Below are 16,882 nucleotides of genomic sequence, written 5' to 3' on the forward strand. Positions count from 1 at the left end.
CTCGAATGCTTGTAGGCATGGCACACTTTTAATGAAGATAACAGCTTCCCTGTGTGAAACTTTGAGTGTGTCTACAGTGAGAGAGCAGAAGGAAGTTGTGAACCCCTGGCAGACATGTGTTGAAGGTATGGAACCTGGCTGTGGCAAGGAAGAACCAGAGATTTTAGCATCATCCCCCACCATCTCTTGTCTCTGTCCTATCATCCCCCACCCTCTCGTGTGTGTGTGTGTGTGTGTGTGTGTGTGTGTGTGTGTGTGTACACATGCGTGTGTGTATGCATACTCAAACACATGCCGTGGTGTGCACGTGGATGTCAGAAGACAGGTTAGAGGTTCCATTCTGTCCGCCACAGTGTGATGAATCTCAGGACGCCAGGCTTGGCAGCAAGCTCCTTTACCTGCTAAGCCGTCTCCCCAGTCCTCACTTACTTCCTTACTGTGGTGCTAAAGGTCACTAGAATTATTCCCTTCCATACATTTATGGCTTATCAGTTTTCTGTTGTATTTAACAAATGGTTGGGTTGCCCCCCGGAACAGTAAGCTAACTTTCAGAGAAGTTTTTTTCCAAGAAAGAAAACTCTTGGTAGCTGCATCAGTATTCAGCCAACATTTAACCATAACTTTTGTCATATTCCTGGTATTAATTCTAATGAGCCCAGCATTCTGTTTTCTTTTTAAGTTGATGAAAGATGGGTGCACATGTATTTCTCTTTGTCTGTCTCTGTTTCTGTGTCTGTCTCTGCCTGTCTCTCTCTCTGTCTGTCTGTTTCTCTCTATATCTCTGTGTCTCCTCTCCTGTAGGCTATACTGGCCTTCACTCCTGACTCCCCTGTCTCTCCTCCTGAGTTTTAGAATTATAGGTATGACTCGTCATGCTCAGCTCCATATATATTTTCTTTAGGTAAAGCCATTTTGATAGAACTTTACCACGTGAAACATTCTCGAGTTTGAGGAAGATGCCACCATCCCAAGTGTGTGAGGAGAGTGTGCCACAGAGCAGATGTTCCAGGAGACTTGGGGACAGAGTTTCTTGCATTTCTTGTCACAGACCTGCAGCACCCAGACATGCTTTGTTCTTGTGCAGTCTCTGTTGTTCCTCATACTCAAATTGAAGAAAAATCAGAAAACCAAATGGAAGGCATGGGGGGAGCTGGAGGAGGGAGACGAGACATTTCTTTGTAGACTGTCTTGGGCCCGAATTGCCATGCTACAGAAGTCAGATGCCATGCTGGGCCTTTGTACCAGACGATGGCTGAGACTTTTTTTCATCTGAGAACCTTTTCCAAGTTCTTCTCTGTTTCCGTATTTTTAAGAAATAAAAATGTAATCTAAGAGGATGAAGGGTTATGAAGCGTGAAGTTCCATAAATATTTATGCTGAACCTCAGAAGTGGACAGCTCCTATTTTCCTGCCGTATTGGGGTCATATTTCATTGTTGACCTCCGGAATTGGAAAGCACAAGGCATTAGTGGGCCCTTTTCTTTCTCTTCTCTTTCATTTATTTATGTGTTTTCATTCTGCGGTGAGTTGTAGATGTTGGGAGCTTGCCTTTAGGTTCTGTCAGTGTCAGTGGACTTAATTTTGCATCTCAGTTTTCTGTGGGTTTCGGAAAGTTCACACTCTTACCCAAAGAAGCAGTTCATATGTAGTTTTAAGCCTCTGGGGTGCTGTCTGAGCGGCTCTACCGTAGATCATTGCTAACTTAAACGCAGACATGGCTGTCAGAGCAGTATTATCTTGCATCTACAAGTGCATTTTAATTTGGCCCCTTCATTTTATGTTCCCCTCACATAAAGTCTCTGGTCCACAGAACTTATATGTGATAATTGCAAAGAATTTAGAAAATATGGATAAGCAGGAAAAAAATACCTGTAATCCTACTGTATTTTTTCTAGTCTTTTTATCAAAATATGTATGAGCTGTAGCAGGAATCTTAAAAAGTCTTATTAATAAAAATCAAACCTGAAGCCAGGTATTAGGGTAAATGCTGGAAGATCAGAGAGGCAGAACAAGCCACAGCTACCTCACCTCGCCAACTCCTCAGCTGATCCTGTTTCCTCAGACTGGAAGCCTCAGTTCTCATCCAAATAGATCTCAGCTGAACTGTTGCTCCAAAGCCTAAAAGCTTAACCAGCACCTAGTTCCTCATCCTCACGCCTTAAATACCTGTCTGCTTTCTGCCATCAATTCCTGGGATTAAAGGCGTGAGTCACCATGCCTAGCTGTTTCCAATGTGGCCTTGAACTCACAGAGATCCAGGCAGAGCTAGGATTAAAGGTGTGTGTGCCACTATTTTCTGGCCTCTATATCTAGTGGCTGTTCTGGTCTCTGACCCCAGATAAGTTTATATTTTGGGGAATACAATACCACCACAATGGGCATTTCATAGAAAGATAGTTGAAAAATAAAGGGAATATTGATAAAGATACTTGTGTGGAAATGCATAACTTTTTGGTGTTTTTTTCCTTCTTGGTAGTTTAATTTCCTTTTTATGTACAACAATACAAAAATATTATCTATAACAGTTTTCCTTTTCTTCAGTTGGTTGGTGAGGTTGGTAGATATTTTTCTCACTCTCAAGGTACTTATGGCTCAGTAGAAAAAAATTTTTTTAAAATTATAAGTTAGTAAGTAGGACTGGGGAGGCGGCTTAGTGGGTAAGAGTGCTTGCTGTGAAAACAAGAGGATCTGAGTTCAAATCCCCAGCACCCATGTAAAAGCCAGACATAGGTACATGTGCTTATAACCCCATTATTGGGAGGCAGTGCTGTGAAGGTTTCTGGGCCTCACTGGCCAGCTAGCCAGCCTAGCTGAAATGGCAAGCTTCAGGTTCCAGGAGAGACCCTGTCTCAACATATAAAGGTAATAAGCATTTGAGGAAGGTGTTGACCTCAGGCCTCAGATGCACAGGCACACAAGTGTTGTGGAGTATTACTTTAACTGTGTAAAGGTGTGTTACATTTGTTTATGCTGCGTTTGTGTAAAGATGTGCTGCTTTGCCTGCCTAAGGCACCTGATTGGTCTAGTAAAAATCCGAATGGCCAATAGCTACGCAGCAGAGGGAGGTGGGGCTGACGGGCAGAGAGAATAAGTAGAAGGGAGGAATCTAGGCTCAAGAGAACGAGAAGAGAGAATGAGGGTGAAAAAGAGAGAGATGGCTGGGGCCAGCCAGCCGCTGAGTAAGACCTACAGAATGAAAGAAAGGCTAAAAGCCCTCAGGCAAAATGTAGATGAAGAGAAACAGATTAAATTAAGTTATAAGAGCTAGTGGGACAAGCATAAGATAAGGCCGAGCATTCACAATGAATAATAAGTCTCCATATCATGATTTGGGGGCTAGAGGTCCAAGAAAGCCTGCTACACACAAGTGCTTGTGTACTTGTACACACACACACACACACACACACACACACACAAAGTGAGTAAGTGCAAAATGTCAGGTAAGAGTTTGTTTAGGAATTAAGAATAATGAAGGACCTTTTTTTGTGATAGACAAGGTATAGTAATGGAAAACTATAGAAAAAATTACAGAATAAGGGGCCAGGAGGGATTGCTCAGTGGGCAAGAATCATTCTGTGAAAGCAAGTGGAAGTGTGCTCAAATCCCAGTACCTGTGTAAAAGCCATATATAGCCATATGTGCCAGTAACCCTAATGTTGGAGGGTGGTAGCATTCCTGTCTGGATGCCTAGCTGGATCAGGGAGCTTTAGGTTCAGAGAGAGAGAGGTGGGGAGACAGAGACAGACAGACTCTGTCTTGACAAGAAAAACAATAAAACAGCTTTAAGTGAAACAATAGAAAAGATATCCAGTGTTGTCCTCTGGCCTCTTCATGTACACCCATAGGCGCATGAGCTTGCCCAAGTGTACACATATACTACATCTATATCATAACACATATAACACATAAAAAATAGTATCTAGTGGATACCATAAAAAGATCGATTAAGGAGAATCACACATATATACATACAGTTTTATAAATATATACGTTTATTTATTAGTCGGGAAATAAAAGTGCAATAGTTAGGAGCAGAGTGAAGTTGAAGGAGGTCAGCAGAATGCTTAAGAGGTCACTCAGAGTATCCCAATTGGCTTGGGGTCATTTGGTACAGGAATGGTTCCATGATGGAGAGAACTGGCCAGGGCTCCTGCCTACCCTTTCATAGCCTCTATGTCTTCATATACGATCCCACTTTTCCCCCCGAGTTGCCAACTTCTGTTTTGCTGTTACCATGGTAACAGAATACTGACTTGGATATAATGGTCCTGACCTGTGCTAGACATATGTGTCTTGAGCCTCCCTAACAAAGGAGGTGGCCATATCACACTGATGTAGCCAACAGTGCAAGGAGATATCTGCTGGGAGGACATTCCCCCCTCTTCCCAGAAGAGGAGCATGTTTTCATGACCAAGTATGTTGGTCGATGAGAGGTGCTGGAGATCAGCCCTTCTTTTCTGCTTGAGGCCACTTGTGGCAGTGTGGGAGGACATAAGGTTAGAGAGCCCGGGTCTATATTAAGTGTTGAACTGCCTATCACCAAACAAGTTTATAGACATAGTTATGACTTAGGATCGCTGTTAGTACTGTCTCTGATCCACAACACTTAGAATGCATGGGAGTCTGGAGTATGTGGGTCTGGAAATGCACATGAAGCAAGGCCACAAAAAGAACCTCAACGGGGCCTGTGTCTCTGGGTGATCTGGGTGATCTCAGGAGTAGTGGGCCTGTATCTCCAGCTGATCTCAGGAGCACTGGGCCTATGTCTCCGGGTGATCTGGGTGATCTCAGGAGTAGTGGGCTTGTGCCTCCAGGTGATCTCAGGAGCACTTGGCCCGTGTCTCCGGGTGATCTGAGTGATTGCAGGAGGAGCATGGCTGAGATACCGCCATTGGTCTGCCCCACTACACTGACACTGAACTTTGACACCTCATCCGTAGGTGCCGATGCGGCTCCTGGGAATGAGGATGAAGCTGTTTTAGCAGACCTGTTGTAAGCGCAGTCCACAATGCAGATGTAATTTGACATACTGCGTCCATACACGTCCATAATATTGACATTTTGGTGTGTAACCAGGGTAGAATACATAATGGGATAGTATGGTACTTCTTTACACTGCCTTTTCCAGATCTGGTGTATATGACACTTTCGGCGCGTCCAGTTGTCTCGGCTCCTTTGTTGGTTCCCAGTGGCCTGGGTAGCCTCTGCCTCATGGACTGGCCAGTGCCACTTTAAACTCAGACTGGCTGTCTGTGTTTAGCCTCTGGGCAGCCTGTCACAGAGCAGCCTAGACAGTGTGGTGCTCCCTTTAGCCGCCTGGCCTGCCTGCCTTTCTGCTTTACTGACTACTTCTTGTCTTGCCTGTCCTTCAAGAGCTGGTGCTCCTCAGGGCTCCATCCTGGGTGATCTGTTGTTCCTCTGGTGCCAGACCCCATCTGACTCTCAGGGCTTCCGTAGTTTGAGCCATGGTATTTTTCTTGTTTGCTAGCTGTGTTAGTCAGGGATCTCCAAGGAGCAGAACTGATAGAATGAACTAATGTATACCTACATATTAGTAAGGGATTTATTAGATCAGCTTAACAGGCTGTGGTCTGAGTGGTTTTAACAAACCAAATCTGAGAGTTTATTCCTGTCTTTTCCTTTGAATCTGACCCCTCTTCTCTAAGCCGTATTTATTTCCTGGCATCTTTCATCATCTTTCATGGCAGTCTTTTAGCTTGTCTCCTGCCTTGCAGCCGATAGTTGAATCTTGCTTTTCTCTTCTCTCACACTGCACCACAGTCTTGCCATAAGTCATCGAGTCTCTGCTTAAACTCTGACTTTCTTGGTCTGTGGCGTGCAGCTCAAGCTGTGTGTGATGGTGGCTGGAGCCTCCTCATCTGACTGCCTGGAGCTCCTGACCATGACCTGATGCTCTGATAATAGGTTATGGCTTGGGTGGCCACCAGCTGAGGGAGGCTGTGTTGACACAGGCTGCCATGGCCCCCTTAAGCACTCTGCCTTGTGCTCATGTGCTTTTCCCCTTTCATTTCCTCTCCCCACCTTCCCTTGCACCTTTCTTGCCAGCTCCTTCTGGCTCATTTGGAAGGTTCTTCAACTAAATTATCTCTAACAGTTTCCCCTAGGTCTGGAGGTTCCACCCAATACCCCACTGCCATAGACTCAATACTTCCCTTCTCTTTCCATGATTCTGAAATCCTTGTCTACCTCCCCCTCCCCTCATTTATTAGAGACAGGGCATTGTTTCTTTTCTCCTTCTCTTCTCCTTTCTTCTTCTATTTCTTCTTTGACAGGACAGTGTTTCACATAGCCCAGGCTGACCTTGAACTCCTTACATAGTTGAGGATGACCTTGAACCTTGTGATTCCAAGTTCTGGTATTATAGGCATGCACCAACACACTGGTCGCAGCACCAATACACTGGCCAAGAGGGCAAACCTTATTCGTCATTACAGTGGAGGTCATGTGCATGTCTGCCCCCATATAATTTTTGGAAATGAGTTAATTTTGAGGGGAGAGTGGGTGGAAAGATGTTGGACTCCACTGCAGATATTTTTTGGGTATTGTGGGATTCAAATACTTGGTGAGTGAAGAAATGGAAATTAAATTTTATTGTTTTATAAATGTCTATTTTGGGAGAAATATAATTTGAGGTAATGATTCCTTCATTAGAACCATATCTGTTGTGTGTCAACAAAAAGCATCAGTGCTTTAAGCTTTCAGAGACTGTATCCATGCCAGCTGGGTCCATAGCACATACAGATATATCATGTCACCTTTGTCCTTGCATCTTGGAGTGCTGAGGCATACATCTGTGCTGTGCTAAGGATAGTACCAAAGAAGAATTTGTCACTGTTTATACCTAGAGCAAACTACTGTTTGCTTTTATAAATAAAGTTTTATTAGAACAAGCACAAATTGTTATTCACATGTCATTGTCTATGGCTTCTTTGTACTAAAAACAATGTGGTTGAACCATTGTAACAGAGGCCATGAAGCTTGCAGAGTCTAAAATGTTTGCCACTAATGTTTTTGACATCAAAAGTTTTTAACTCTTAGAGCCATTTAATTTTGGAAAGAACAAAACCTCTTTTGCTATATCCAATTAGATTAGAATCTGTGATTAGAAATTAGAAGAATCTGCTTTGAAAGAAGTAAGCCTCAGCTGCATGAAGCTGTTGATAACAGTTCTCCCCCAGCAGCCTTCATAGCTCTGTGAAGCGTAGCCAGCTGGGAAAAATCTACCCTGTTAGCACCAGCTTGATTTCTCCCTGTCCTGTGACCCAAGTGTGTATTGTCTTCAAAAGTTCTGGTGGGCAACCAAGAACAGTGGCAAAAGCTTATTGTCTTGGAGGTCTCCAGGATACTCTCATGAACTACGCAAGAGGAGGTATTTCATACCTGACACTGGGCTTTTATTTGGGCAAGCTATGGCTTTTGGAGAAGCATTATGTCCTTGGGTAACTCCAAGGAAACATTTTTATATGAGAGTGTGTGTGTGTGTGTGTGTGTGTGTGTGTGTGTGTGTGTGTGTGTGTGTATTTAGGAATCTTAATTGACCTGACAAGAAAATACATCTGTGTAATAATGGCATGGATGTTATGGGAGTAACCAACTGTTTCTTGTTTAGATTTAAAGCCTATTCAACAGGAGGAAACACATATAATTATGGCCAAGAACCCATGGTTGGGAGGCACATAGGCCCCAAGGGTAAACCTATTATTTTGATAAATGGACAAAGTATGGAACTGCCCTCTAAAGTCATATCTCTATACTCATAGATTAGTGTAGCATAGCATCAAAGATATTTCTCTCTTCAGAGGATAGCAATTAACAAAGAAACTCACAACTGGTCAAAATGCTGTGGCGTGCTCAGCTAGAAATGGTACATCTACACCACATCCCCTCCTCCCAGGACTCAGGAAATGTCATGGAAGAAGGGGCGGGAAGATTTTTAAGAGATCAAGAAAGACTGGGGCAAGCAGTATCTCTTAGACAAGACTCACAGAAGCTGTGGTCGCCTGCACAAGACCTACACAAGATCAACATTCTAGCTTAGAGTGGAGGGGGGCTCACCAACCCCTGCTCCTAGCTTAGAAACCTTAGAGAGTTGATGGCCCCTGAGGGAGGGAGGGAGGGAAAGGAAGGAGAGCTAGTTTTGTTAGGAGCATGGCCCCCTGGTAGGTCAACCATGCTCCAGTGGATAGTGCCACACCTATACACATGTAGGCAGCACTAACTAGACTCATGGGTTATTTAAAAAAACAAAAAGGACAGGACGTAAGGTTGGGAGAGGATTATGTTGGAGGTAGATAATCATATTTCATTGTATACATGTATAAAATTCTTAAAGAATTGATAAAAAATACTATATTTTTAAAGGAAAAAAGATAAGCTTTGGCCAGGCATTTTAGTATACGTGTGCTAGCATTTTGGAGGTTGAGGTAAGAGGATTATGGGCTAAAGGCTAGCCTAGCCTACATAATGAGAGCAGTTCTGTTTTGCAACAGTTTGTCTTGTGTACTAGAGATTGAACCTAGGGCATACGTGCTAGGTAATGGCTGTACAGCTCATTTACACGGGTAAATGGCCCGTGTCCTCAGCCCTCTTACTTTAGTTTTTGACGCACAGTCTTGCTAAGTTGTCCAGGGAGGCCTTAAACTTTGGATCCTCCTCTCCCAGCCACCCCAGAAACTGGCGTTATAGACCTGTGCCACCAAGCCTCGCCATATGTGTCACTGTGTGGGAGCCCACCAGGAAACTGAGCTTGCTTTACCCAGCAGAGCTGCAGTAGAGGATGGCTTGACCACATGCGTGGTCACCAGGTGTTTGGAAGGGTCTGCACTTGGCTGTGCTCGGGGGAGGTCTTTCGCTCCACCCCTTGGCATTCCTTTAAAAAGCCCTTTAGAAGAGACGGAAGGGGCCCGTGGATTAGGATCCAGGCCCTCCCGACGCTATCCTGTGTTTCTATTTGTCTCCCTCTCTCCCCTCTATATTTCAATCTAAATATCTTATCCCTCACTCTTCAAGTGTACCAGGGAGAGTGGGGGAAGGTAGGGGATGGTCCCCCACATTACTTGAAGAAAGATTATCTGCATTTCTTGCCATCCCTTACATATAAATATATATTCATATTCTAAAAGCTGAAATTTAGTGTCGTCAAGCGTATGTAAGATATTGGACACCAAGAGGTAGAAAGTATTTGTCCATCTGGAATATCGCTGTGCTGAGGCTTGAGCTCATGTCTTCCCTTTAAACAGTTCAACGATCCCTTTGTGTCTTCTTCCCCGTGACTGGGTACCCGTCCCCACTCCTGCCTTCCGGTTTGAACAGTTGCTTGGTCTTCTATTTCTGAAAGTAGGCTGCCAGCCTTTACGGCGTTGAACCCTCTTCACTTCCCTGAAGACAGTTTAAGAATTGCTTGTTGACTTAGCTAGGTGTGAAGTTGGCTCATCAGGACCAGTGTCGGCTGGAATGGTGGTGCTGGATGACTTCGGTTGTGTGGTGGGAAGGCCTAGGTGCCAGGCTTGCTTGAGAGTTGGTGGAGACTGGTTTGAGGTGGGGAAGAATAGGGATGTCAGCTTACAGTCAGCCTTGCCTCTCCTGGTGTGTTACTTCTGGTCAAGCAAAGGTTGTTCTAGTAGATTCCTTGGTGAAATAGGGTTGAATAGTTGATTATTGTGTTGACATACTGTTCTGTGAGTGGGAGATTCATGAGAATTTCCTTCCTACCACTGAGTGGTATGTACATATGCGTGGGATGTGGTGTCCAGAGGTGAGTAGATCTCATTCAGAGGAGAGTTTGGCACTGATGACACTGTGTGTCCTTGAAGGTTCAAGAATTTTAGGTTAATAAAAGACTTAGACACCTCACATTAAACCTTAGGATTATGTTTGCATTATTAGTTTTGCTTATGAAAAGATATCAATTTTTGCAACAGCAACTTCCTTTTCAGATATAATTAAATGTGTATATTTTAGGTTGCCTGCTTGATTCGAGTGCCTTCTGAAGTGGTTAAGCAGAGGGCACAGGTGTCTGCTTCTTCAAAAACCTTGCAGATTTTTTCTACTATCTTAAAGGAAGAGGTAAGGCTGCTTTTCGACCCCTCCTTCTCTCTTGAGGGAGATTTTAGTGAGAACACTGGGCTCACTGCAGGGGCCTCGGGAAACTAGGGCGGCTTTAATGTCTAACTACAGTAACTTGTTTGCTGGGACTATCTTTTTCTTTGTGGATTTTTATTTTCACTCTTTGAAGCAATCACGTATTGAGTACCACTGCAGCATATCCCCTGAATGTGATCTGTCTTAGGCATCAGAATCAGACAAACTCATTGTGAGAAGGAACTAAGATACTCCTTTAGAACGTTGCTACAGAATTTGAGGGCCCATGGGAAAGAAGCAGTATTTAATATGAAAATATAATAGTGGGCTGGTCATTATTACCAGCGTCATAATGTTATATGAACTTGTCATTTCTCCCCTGGCGTGGGGCACAGGCCTTTAATCCCAGAACTCTGGAGGCAGAGGCAGGTGGGCTTTTTAAGTTTTGAAGCCAGTGTGCTTTACACAGTGAGTTCCAGGCTAACCAGGGCTACATAGTGAGACCCTTAAACAAACAAACACAAACAAACAAGTAAGAAATGTTCTTTCTCTTTCTGATCAGTGTTGGCTGTGGTCAGATCTGCCCTTTTAGACACATGGCTACTAGGAATGCTGCTGATTTCTTTTATCAGTTTAGTGGAAGCCTCTGTTGTTCTGTTTTTCTTTGATATATGAGTCAAAGTCTTGCTGTGTTGCCTCCAGTTGGCCTTGAACTTCTGGGGTTATTCATTCTTGCTGCCTGGGCTCCTAAGTGGCTGTGGCTTCTGCCATAATGTAGTATCTTTTTTTTCCCCCTTAAATAATGTGAGCCAATCTTAGTTTAGGTTTAAAGAAAAAGTTATTTGTTTTGGAGGTGATGACTCCCTATGTGGTCCTGGCTGGTATTCAGTCTCTTTCGTCATCCTCCTGAGTGCTGGGATGACAGGTCTGTGCCACCATATCCCTCATCTTTCTGGGCTCTTACCAATTGCAGGAATGAGGTCAGTCCTATGGGCTGCTCATTGGCCTATGTGTGTGCTTAAGCATATAGCGCTAGGCTTATCTTTAATATATACTTTATTGAGAGATTATTGACCAAGTTCTGAAATAAGTCCTCTTCTTACATTACAGGATGATGGACTGGCTTTTGGAAATGTATACAATGTAAATGTTTTCAAAAGATAAAATGCTGTTACCTAATACCATGTATCTTGTTTCTTTATTAGAGATGTCAACTTTAAGGGAGCTAACCCCAAGCTTGTGTGCCTTAAGCCGGTTTAGAATGTTTAACTTTAGAAAACTGTGGCCAAGGAATGTCTTAGAACTCAAATTTTAGAGCAGGCGAGTCTCTTTCTAGAATGTTCCTCACAAATCTTTGTTGTTCCAACTTTCTGATTGCTTGGCTCTTGTTTGTTTCAGGGCATCCAAGGACTGTACCGAGGCTACAGAAGCACAGTGTTGAGAGAGGTAATGTGTATATTTTATTTGTGCTGAAATAATAAATAAAGCTTGCCTAGAGATCAGAGGAAAAACCAAGCTATTATAAGTAAACACAAAAGTCATGCAATGTTAGCACATGTCTTTAATCCTATCAGTTGGCAGGCAGAGATTTGTCTGGATCTCTGAGTTCAAGGCCACACTAGAAACAGCCAGGTGTGGTGGCACATGCCTTGAATTCCAACACTAGTTAACTATGGAGGTCTGTACAGACAGACAGGAAGTGACAGAGCTGGGCAGGAAGAGGAAGTGATGTAGCTGGACAGAGAGAGCAAATCAGATGGCAGAACAGCAAGGCATGTAGGCATGGGTAGACAGGAAGTCACTCACATTTGGAAGCTGCGAGTTGGTGAGGTAAGGTTAGTTGTGGCTGTTCCTATTCCTCTGCTCTCTCTCAGGCTTTAACCCCAATTTTTGGCTCCATGTTTTTTTATTTAATAAGATCATTTAGAAATTCATCTACAAGGTAACCCAGTTACTACTCCTCAAGTCCTGAAGCAGGATGGCCTTTGATTGTGACCCTATGTTCCTTAAGAATCAGAAGTAGAGTTGGAGAACTGTCTTAAGAAATCAAAAGGAGAATGCCATCACTCAGAAACTGTTGAGTTGCACCTTGGTTCTTCCATTTAGAAGAATGCTTGCGGTGGGTCGCTAGATGGGCTGATGTCATTATTACTCTGGATGACTAAGTGTCTGGTAGCTGGAATAGTAAGGAAGAACACAGCAAGAAGCCACCACAGGGAGGTAGCTTTTGGTTCCCCGATGTGAAAGGCAGTGGACTGGGGACTCTGTGGAGAAAAACCTGGCGCTTTCCTCTTGGCCTTCTAACTAACATGCTGTCCTGGTGTTTTGGAGTGGGGTGGGGTGGGAGAGGGAGCGGAAAGCAAGACTTGGCCCTCAGTAATGACGTCACTAGCTACTGTAGACAGCATGCTTTAACCTTTGCCTTCCAGAGGGGAGACTGTTTGGAGTTTTACATAGTGAGATGTGAGAAGTGGTTTTGGTCCAGGACACAGTTTTCCATGACAGAAGAAAGAACTTGATGATGTTTCCTCCTCTTCTTGGAGTTCTGGGACTAAAACATTTTAACTTGTAAAAGTATTTCTAATGTAAATAATCTGGGAGTTAGTGGAGTATTAAAATTCTTTGAAAGCTCTTGTTGGCACTCCCCATGGCTTGCAGGCCTCCGGACACGGTGTGGCCTAGAGCTTTGGCTTTGGGGAGCTAACGCCTGAAGGGCTGCCTTACTGCGCAGAGGCTGGCAGCTCCTTTTTCTTTTCTTCTTCAGACCAAACGTTCTACATTCGTCTATTGTCTGTCAGAAATGCCACCTGAGTGAGCCTCTTTTTGCCCTTTCTTTCTGACTCACTGTACCTGTGGTATTTGCTCATCTTACACCTGGATGTAGGAAAAAGTGGAGGAGAGAGTAATCAACATTTTTTATTTTTCTGAAAAGGGCTGAATAAATGAATATATTTTCATTCCAGAGAGGGCTAGTTTTGCATACAAAGAGATAAAACACATGCTCACTACTGTTGTTCCATCCTTTCAAAAATTTGTTTTGACATATGTCGTGCTAGTAATTAATTTTTTGGCTGCAATCCTTGTGAATTGTATGACCTTACCGAGATGACTTTGTTTACTCAAAATGGCAGAGCTTTGTAGGCAATTTAATTGGGGTCTTGTGCATTCTGTGTGCTCATAAAGGAGCCTTCAGGGCTGATTTCAGTTGAGGTGTTGCTCCGTGCACCATCTCAGCTGGAATGGAGGAAATTACCGCCGAACGAAATGCAGCTTCTTCTCCAAGTGAGACAAATGAGAAGTGATGTGCCTGCTTTAAACAACAGTGCTGCATTATGAGCAGTCTCAAGCCCTACATTATCCTGACAGTAATATCAGATCTTTTTGTCTGGAGCCCATTTGATTGTTTCAGTAAGAAATACACAGAAGCTTTAGTGAGAACCCCCAGGAAATGGATACGGTTTGTTCAGTGTGCAGTTTTTTCTTTCTGATGGTTTATCTCACTTAGCAGTAGCCTTTGGGAGGGGATTGAAGTTCGGCTCCATGAATTAGAAGCAAGATGTGTGTTTTCTGGGCTCTGTGAGCACCGTCACACATGGTGCTGTGTTTGATGTTTGTAGAGATTGTATACTTAGCCATTGTTCTCCTGAACTAGTCCAGTTTCTGTGAATTTTGCACTGAGTCTGAACAAGACTATTTACCTCTCTTTTCTCTGTTCATCTTTCTCATGGACTTGACCAAATTAGATAGGCTGAGCATCTTGGTGCATTGGGGTTATTGCAGTAAGATGGAAGTGGGGAGCACAGTCATATTTGTGGGTGTAGTCAAGATGATTTCAGGTTCATTGACCTGAAAGTTCTGTGCAAATTAGCCTTATGCTGTTGAATGGGAATTAGAAGGACTTGGGCAGGGAAAGAAAGCAGAGAAAAGAATCTGTTTCAAAAGAACTTGGAGTGAGTTGAGTTCAGCTGATGCCTTTATCTACAAATTCTACCTTAGGGTTATGCAGAACAGCTCTGCCCTGATGAGGACGCAGAGGGGAGTCTTCCTTACCATGCATTTAAGGGCTTGTGGGATGCACCTGGGTGTTCCGAGGCCGTCCACCTGGGTGCACTCAGCATTTGTCACGTTAATAAAAGTAAGCCTTAGGGCTGGGGAAGTGGGTCAGCTGGTAAAGTACCTGCCACACAAGAGTGAGGACCTGAGTTTGAATCCCCCAGAACTCACATCAAAAGAGGGTTGTATTGGCATTTGCCTATCATCCCAGGATTGGAGAAGCAGAGGTAGCCAGATCCCTGGCAGTCACCCGTCACCCAGCCTAGCAGAACTGATGAGTTCCAGGTTTGGAGAGACTATGTTCCAAAAATGAGTGGGAAAGTGATTGAGGAAGACACCTGATGTTGACCTCTGACCTCCACATACTCACACATACATGCACACATACTTGCATACATGTGCATGTGAGGGTACACGCATGTACACATAGACACAAAATGAGCCATGATTCTTGGGGGCTTGCAGTTAGAAGTAGTCAAAGAGATAAGTAGCTGTAGTAGCCTGAACAAAGACAGGGAAGAAGTGTGAGTGTGTGGTGCATGTCTCAGTAGAATCCAGGATTTCCTAGTTTTCCCAGATGACCCTCAAGCTAAGGAAGGATGCTTTCAGAGAGCACCAATAAGGTGGGGTGCTTGCAAGGAGGAAAATGAACCTCTCACCTCAGCTGCATTTTTGCTGGAAGGCTGGAGGGGAAGACACGGGAGATGCCCCAGAAAGCCTGACTTTATGTCCTAGAGCAGGAGTTTCCAGTTTGTGCTTTTGCTGCTCGGACCTGAAGGGATGGCGCTATTGGTGCCATTTGGGTTGTAGATGTTGCCATATTAACAGTGAGTGACTCCAGCAGTCCAGCCACTCAGTAGTTTGGAGGTAAATAAAGATACCCTCGCCCCCGACTTACATGCAGGCCGAATGGATTATCCAGCCTGTTCTGTAAATTTGAGGCCCCAAATTGAGATGCAGAAGTCATTGAGTAAGTAGCTCACTCCAGAGGAGATGCCCACCCTCGCTTTGCAGACTCATCACCCTCATTATCCCTGTCAGGCAATAAGCGCTCCCCTTCAGGGATGTCTGTGGGTTGTCCTTAAAATTTTCTATTCTGATTCTGTTGTCTGCTCTCTCTCAGGGTCTCCCCCAAACTCTTCATGTTGTTACAGTCTCTTGAGTGCCTACTAGGGCCATTTATTTGATCCTTCGGACTCCGTTTCATGGTGATGATGTTTGCTAACCAAATATATTTTTGGATCATTTGATTCTTTATGATTGTATGGTGCTTGATTGTACAAATGAGCCTTTGTTTACTTAGCCCGTCCCCCATTGGTGGCCATTACAGATGCACCCCAGTGTGTAATACCATTTGTGTGCCATCTTGTACACATGGGTTGGGTTCTTGGTAGATTACGTGCCAAGACATATAATGATTTGGCTAAACAAATAAATGTGTAATTTTGACAGATGATAGAAAGTTAAGTATGTGGAAGTTCCAGCCTGTATTTTTGCTGAGAATTCAGAAGCTCCCTTGTCCTCTGGCTTGCTGGTGGTGCTAGCAGTGTACGAGCTGAAATGATGTCTTTGTAGTTTTAATTTTAAGTAAGACTGAATGTATTAATATGTGTGTTAGAACTCTTGTTTATTGGGTTATTTGAATTATCCACCATTCTTTGGAGAATTAACCCAGGGGATGTATGTAATTCTCTTTTGTCATGCCTCTTACCTAATAGGAACTCAAGAAACATGAACTAAGTTTGTTTTCTTGGTCATCAAGAGTCATTAAAGTTGGATGCAGGGGGATGACTAGTTCAAGGCCTGTATGAGGGATATAGCAAGATCCTGTCTTCAAAAACAAAAACAAAAACAAACAAACAAAAAAAAAACAAAGCCAGAAAAAAGCCCTTAACAGTAAAAAGACACCTACCTACCTACCTGTAGGATACAAGTCTGCCCCCAACTGTGTGCGGGTGCAAGTACCATTTCTGATCCCCATTTTTCCCCACTTTGCTAGGAACTTTGCATATTCTGTTTTACTGAGCTCTTGGGTAGCTAGGTAAGATGTCACACAGTAGGACAGCCGACCAGGACACCCAGACTAACATTGACTTGAAGTTCAGTTCTTGTCTCCGGAAGCCCCTTGGTTCTGTCTGCATTTGAATGTGTACCTGTGGTTCGTGATAGCAGGTGTCTGAAAGAGGGGCCCAGGACTGCTGTTGCTGATGCAGCTGCTTAGCCAAGGTCCAGATGCTTCATCCAGCTGTCTGGGAGACAGGACTTTTATCACTGTAAACAGAGTGTGGGGCATCATTACTCTAATGGTTGACCTTTCAAAATCATTAATACGAGCAGGTCAGGAAAAACTTGTGTTTCGTTGCTAATTTACCAGAAAAGGCTAATTTGCATGTTTCAAATAAGAGCACCCACCGTCTTGGTTTGCTTTCTATTGCTATGATAAAAACATTCTGACCAAGAGCAACTTGGGGAGGAAAGGGTTTATTTTCCATGTCAGTCCATCATTGAGGGAAGTCACTCAAGCAAGAACAGAAGCAGAACCCATGAAGGAATTTCGTTGATGGGCATGCTCCCCACGGCTTGCTCAGCCTGCTTTCTTATACAACCTGGAACCGCCTGCCCAGGGGTGGCACTACTCACAGTGAGCTAGGCCCTCCCACATCAATTATTAATCAGGAAAGTGCCCCACAGGTTTGACTGTGGCCCATCTGGTGGAGGCATTTTCTCA

General features: G+C 43.9%; 1 protein-coding gene across 1 annotated transcript in view; it reads left to right on the forward strand.

The window, feature by feature from the left end:
- Slc25a26 (solute carrier family 25 member 26) overlaps positions 1–16,882 on the forward strand; it is a 122,789-nt gene that overhangs the window by 28,288 nt on the left and 77,619 nt on the right. The window contains exons 4-5 of the mRNA XM_059258253.1: positions 9,982–10,086; positions 11,500–11,547. Coding sequence (XP_059114236.1) covers positions 9,982–10,086; positions 11,500–11,547 — 153 coding nt within the window. The remainder of the gene's footprint in view (positions 1–9,981; positions 10,087–11,499; positions 11,548–16,882) is intronic.

This window comes from Peromyscus eremicus, chromosome 3, assembly GCF_949786415.1.
Source record: "Peromyscus eremicus chromosome 3, PerEre_H2_v1, whole genome shotgun sequence".
Classification (NCBI taxonomy): domain Eukaryota; kingdom Metazoa; phylum Chordata; class Mammalia; order Rodentia; family Cricetidae; genus Peromyscus; species Peromyscus eremicus.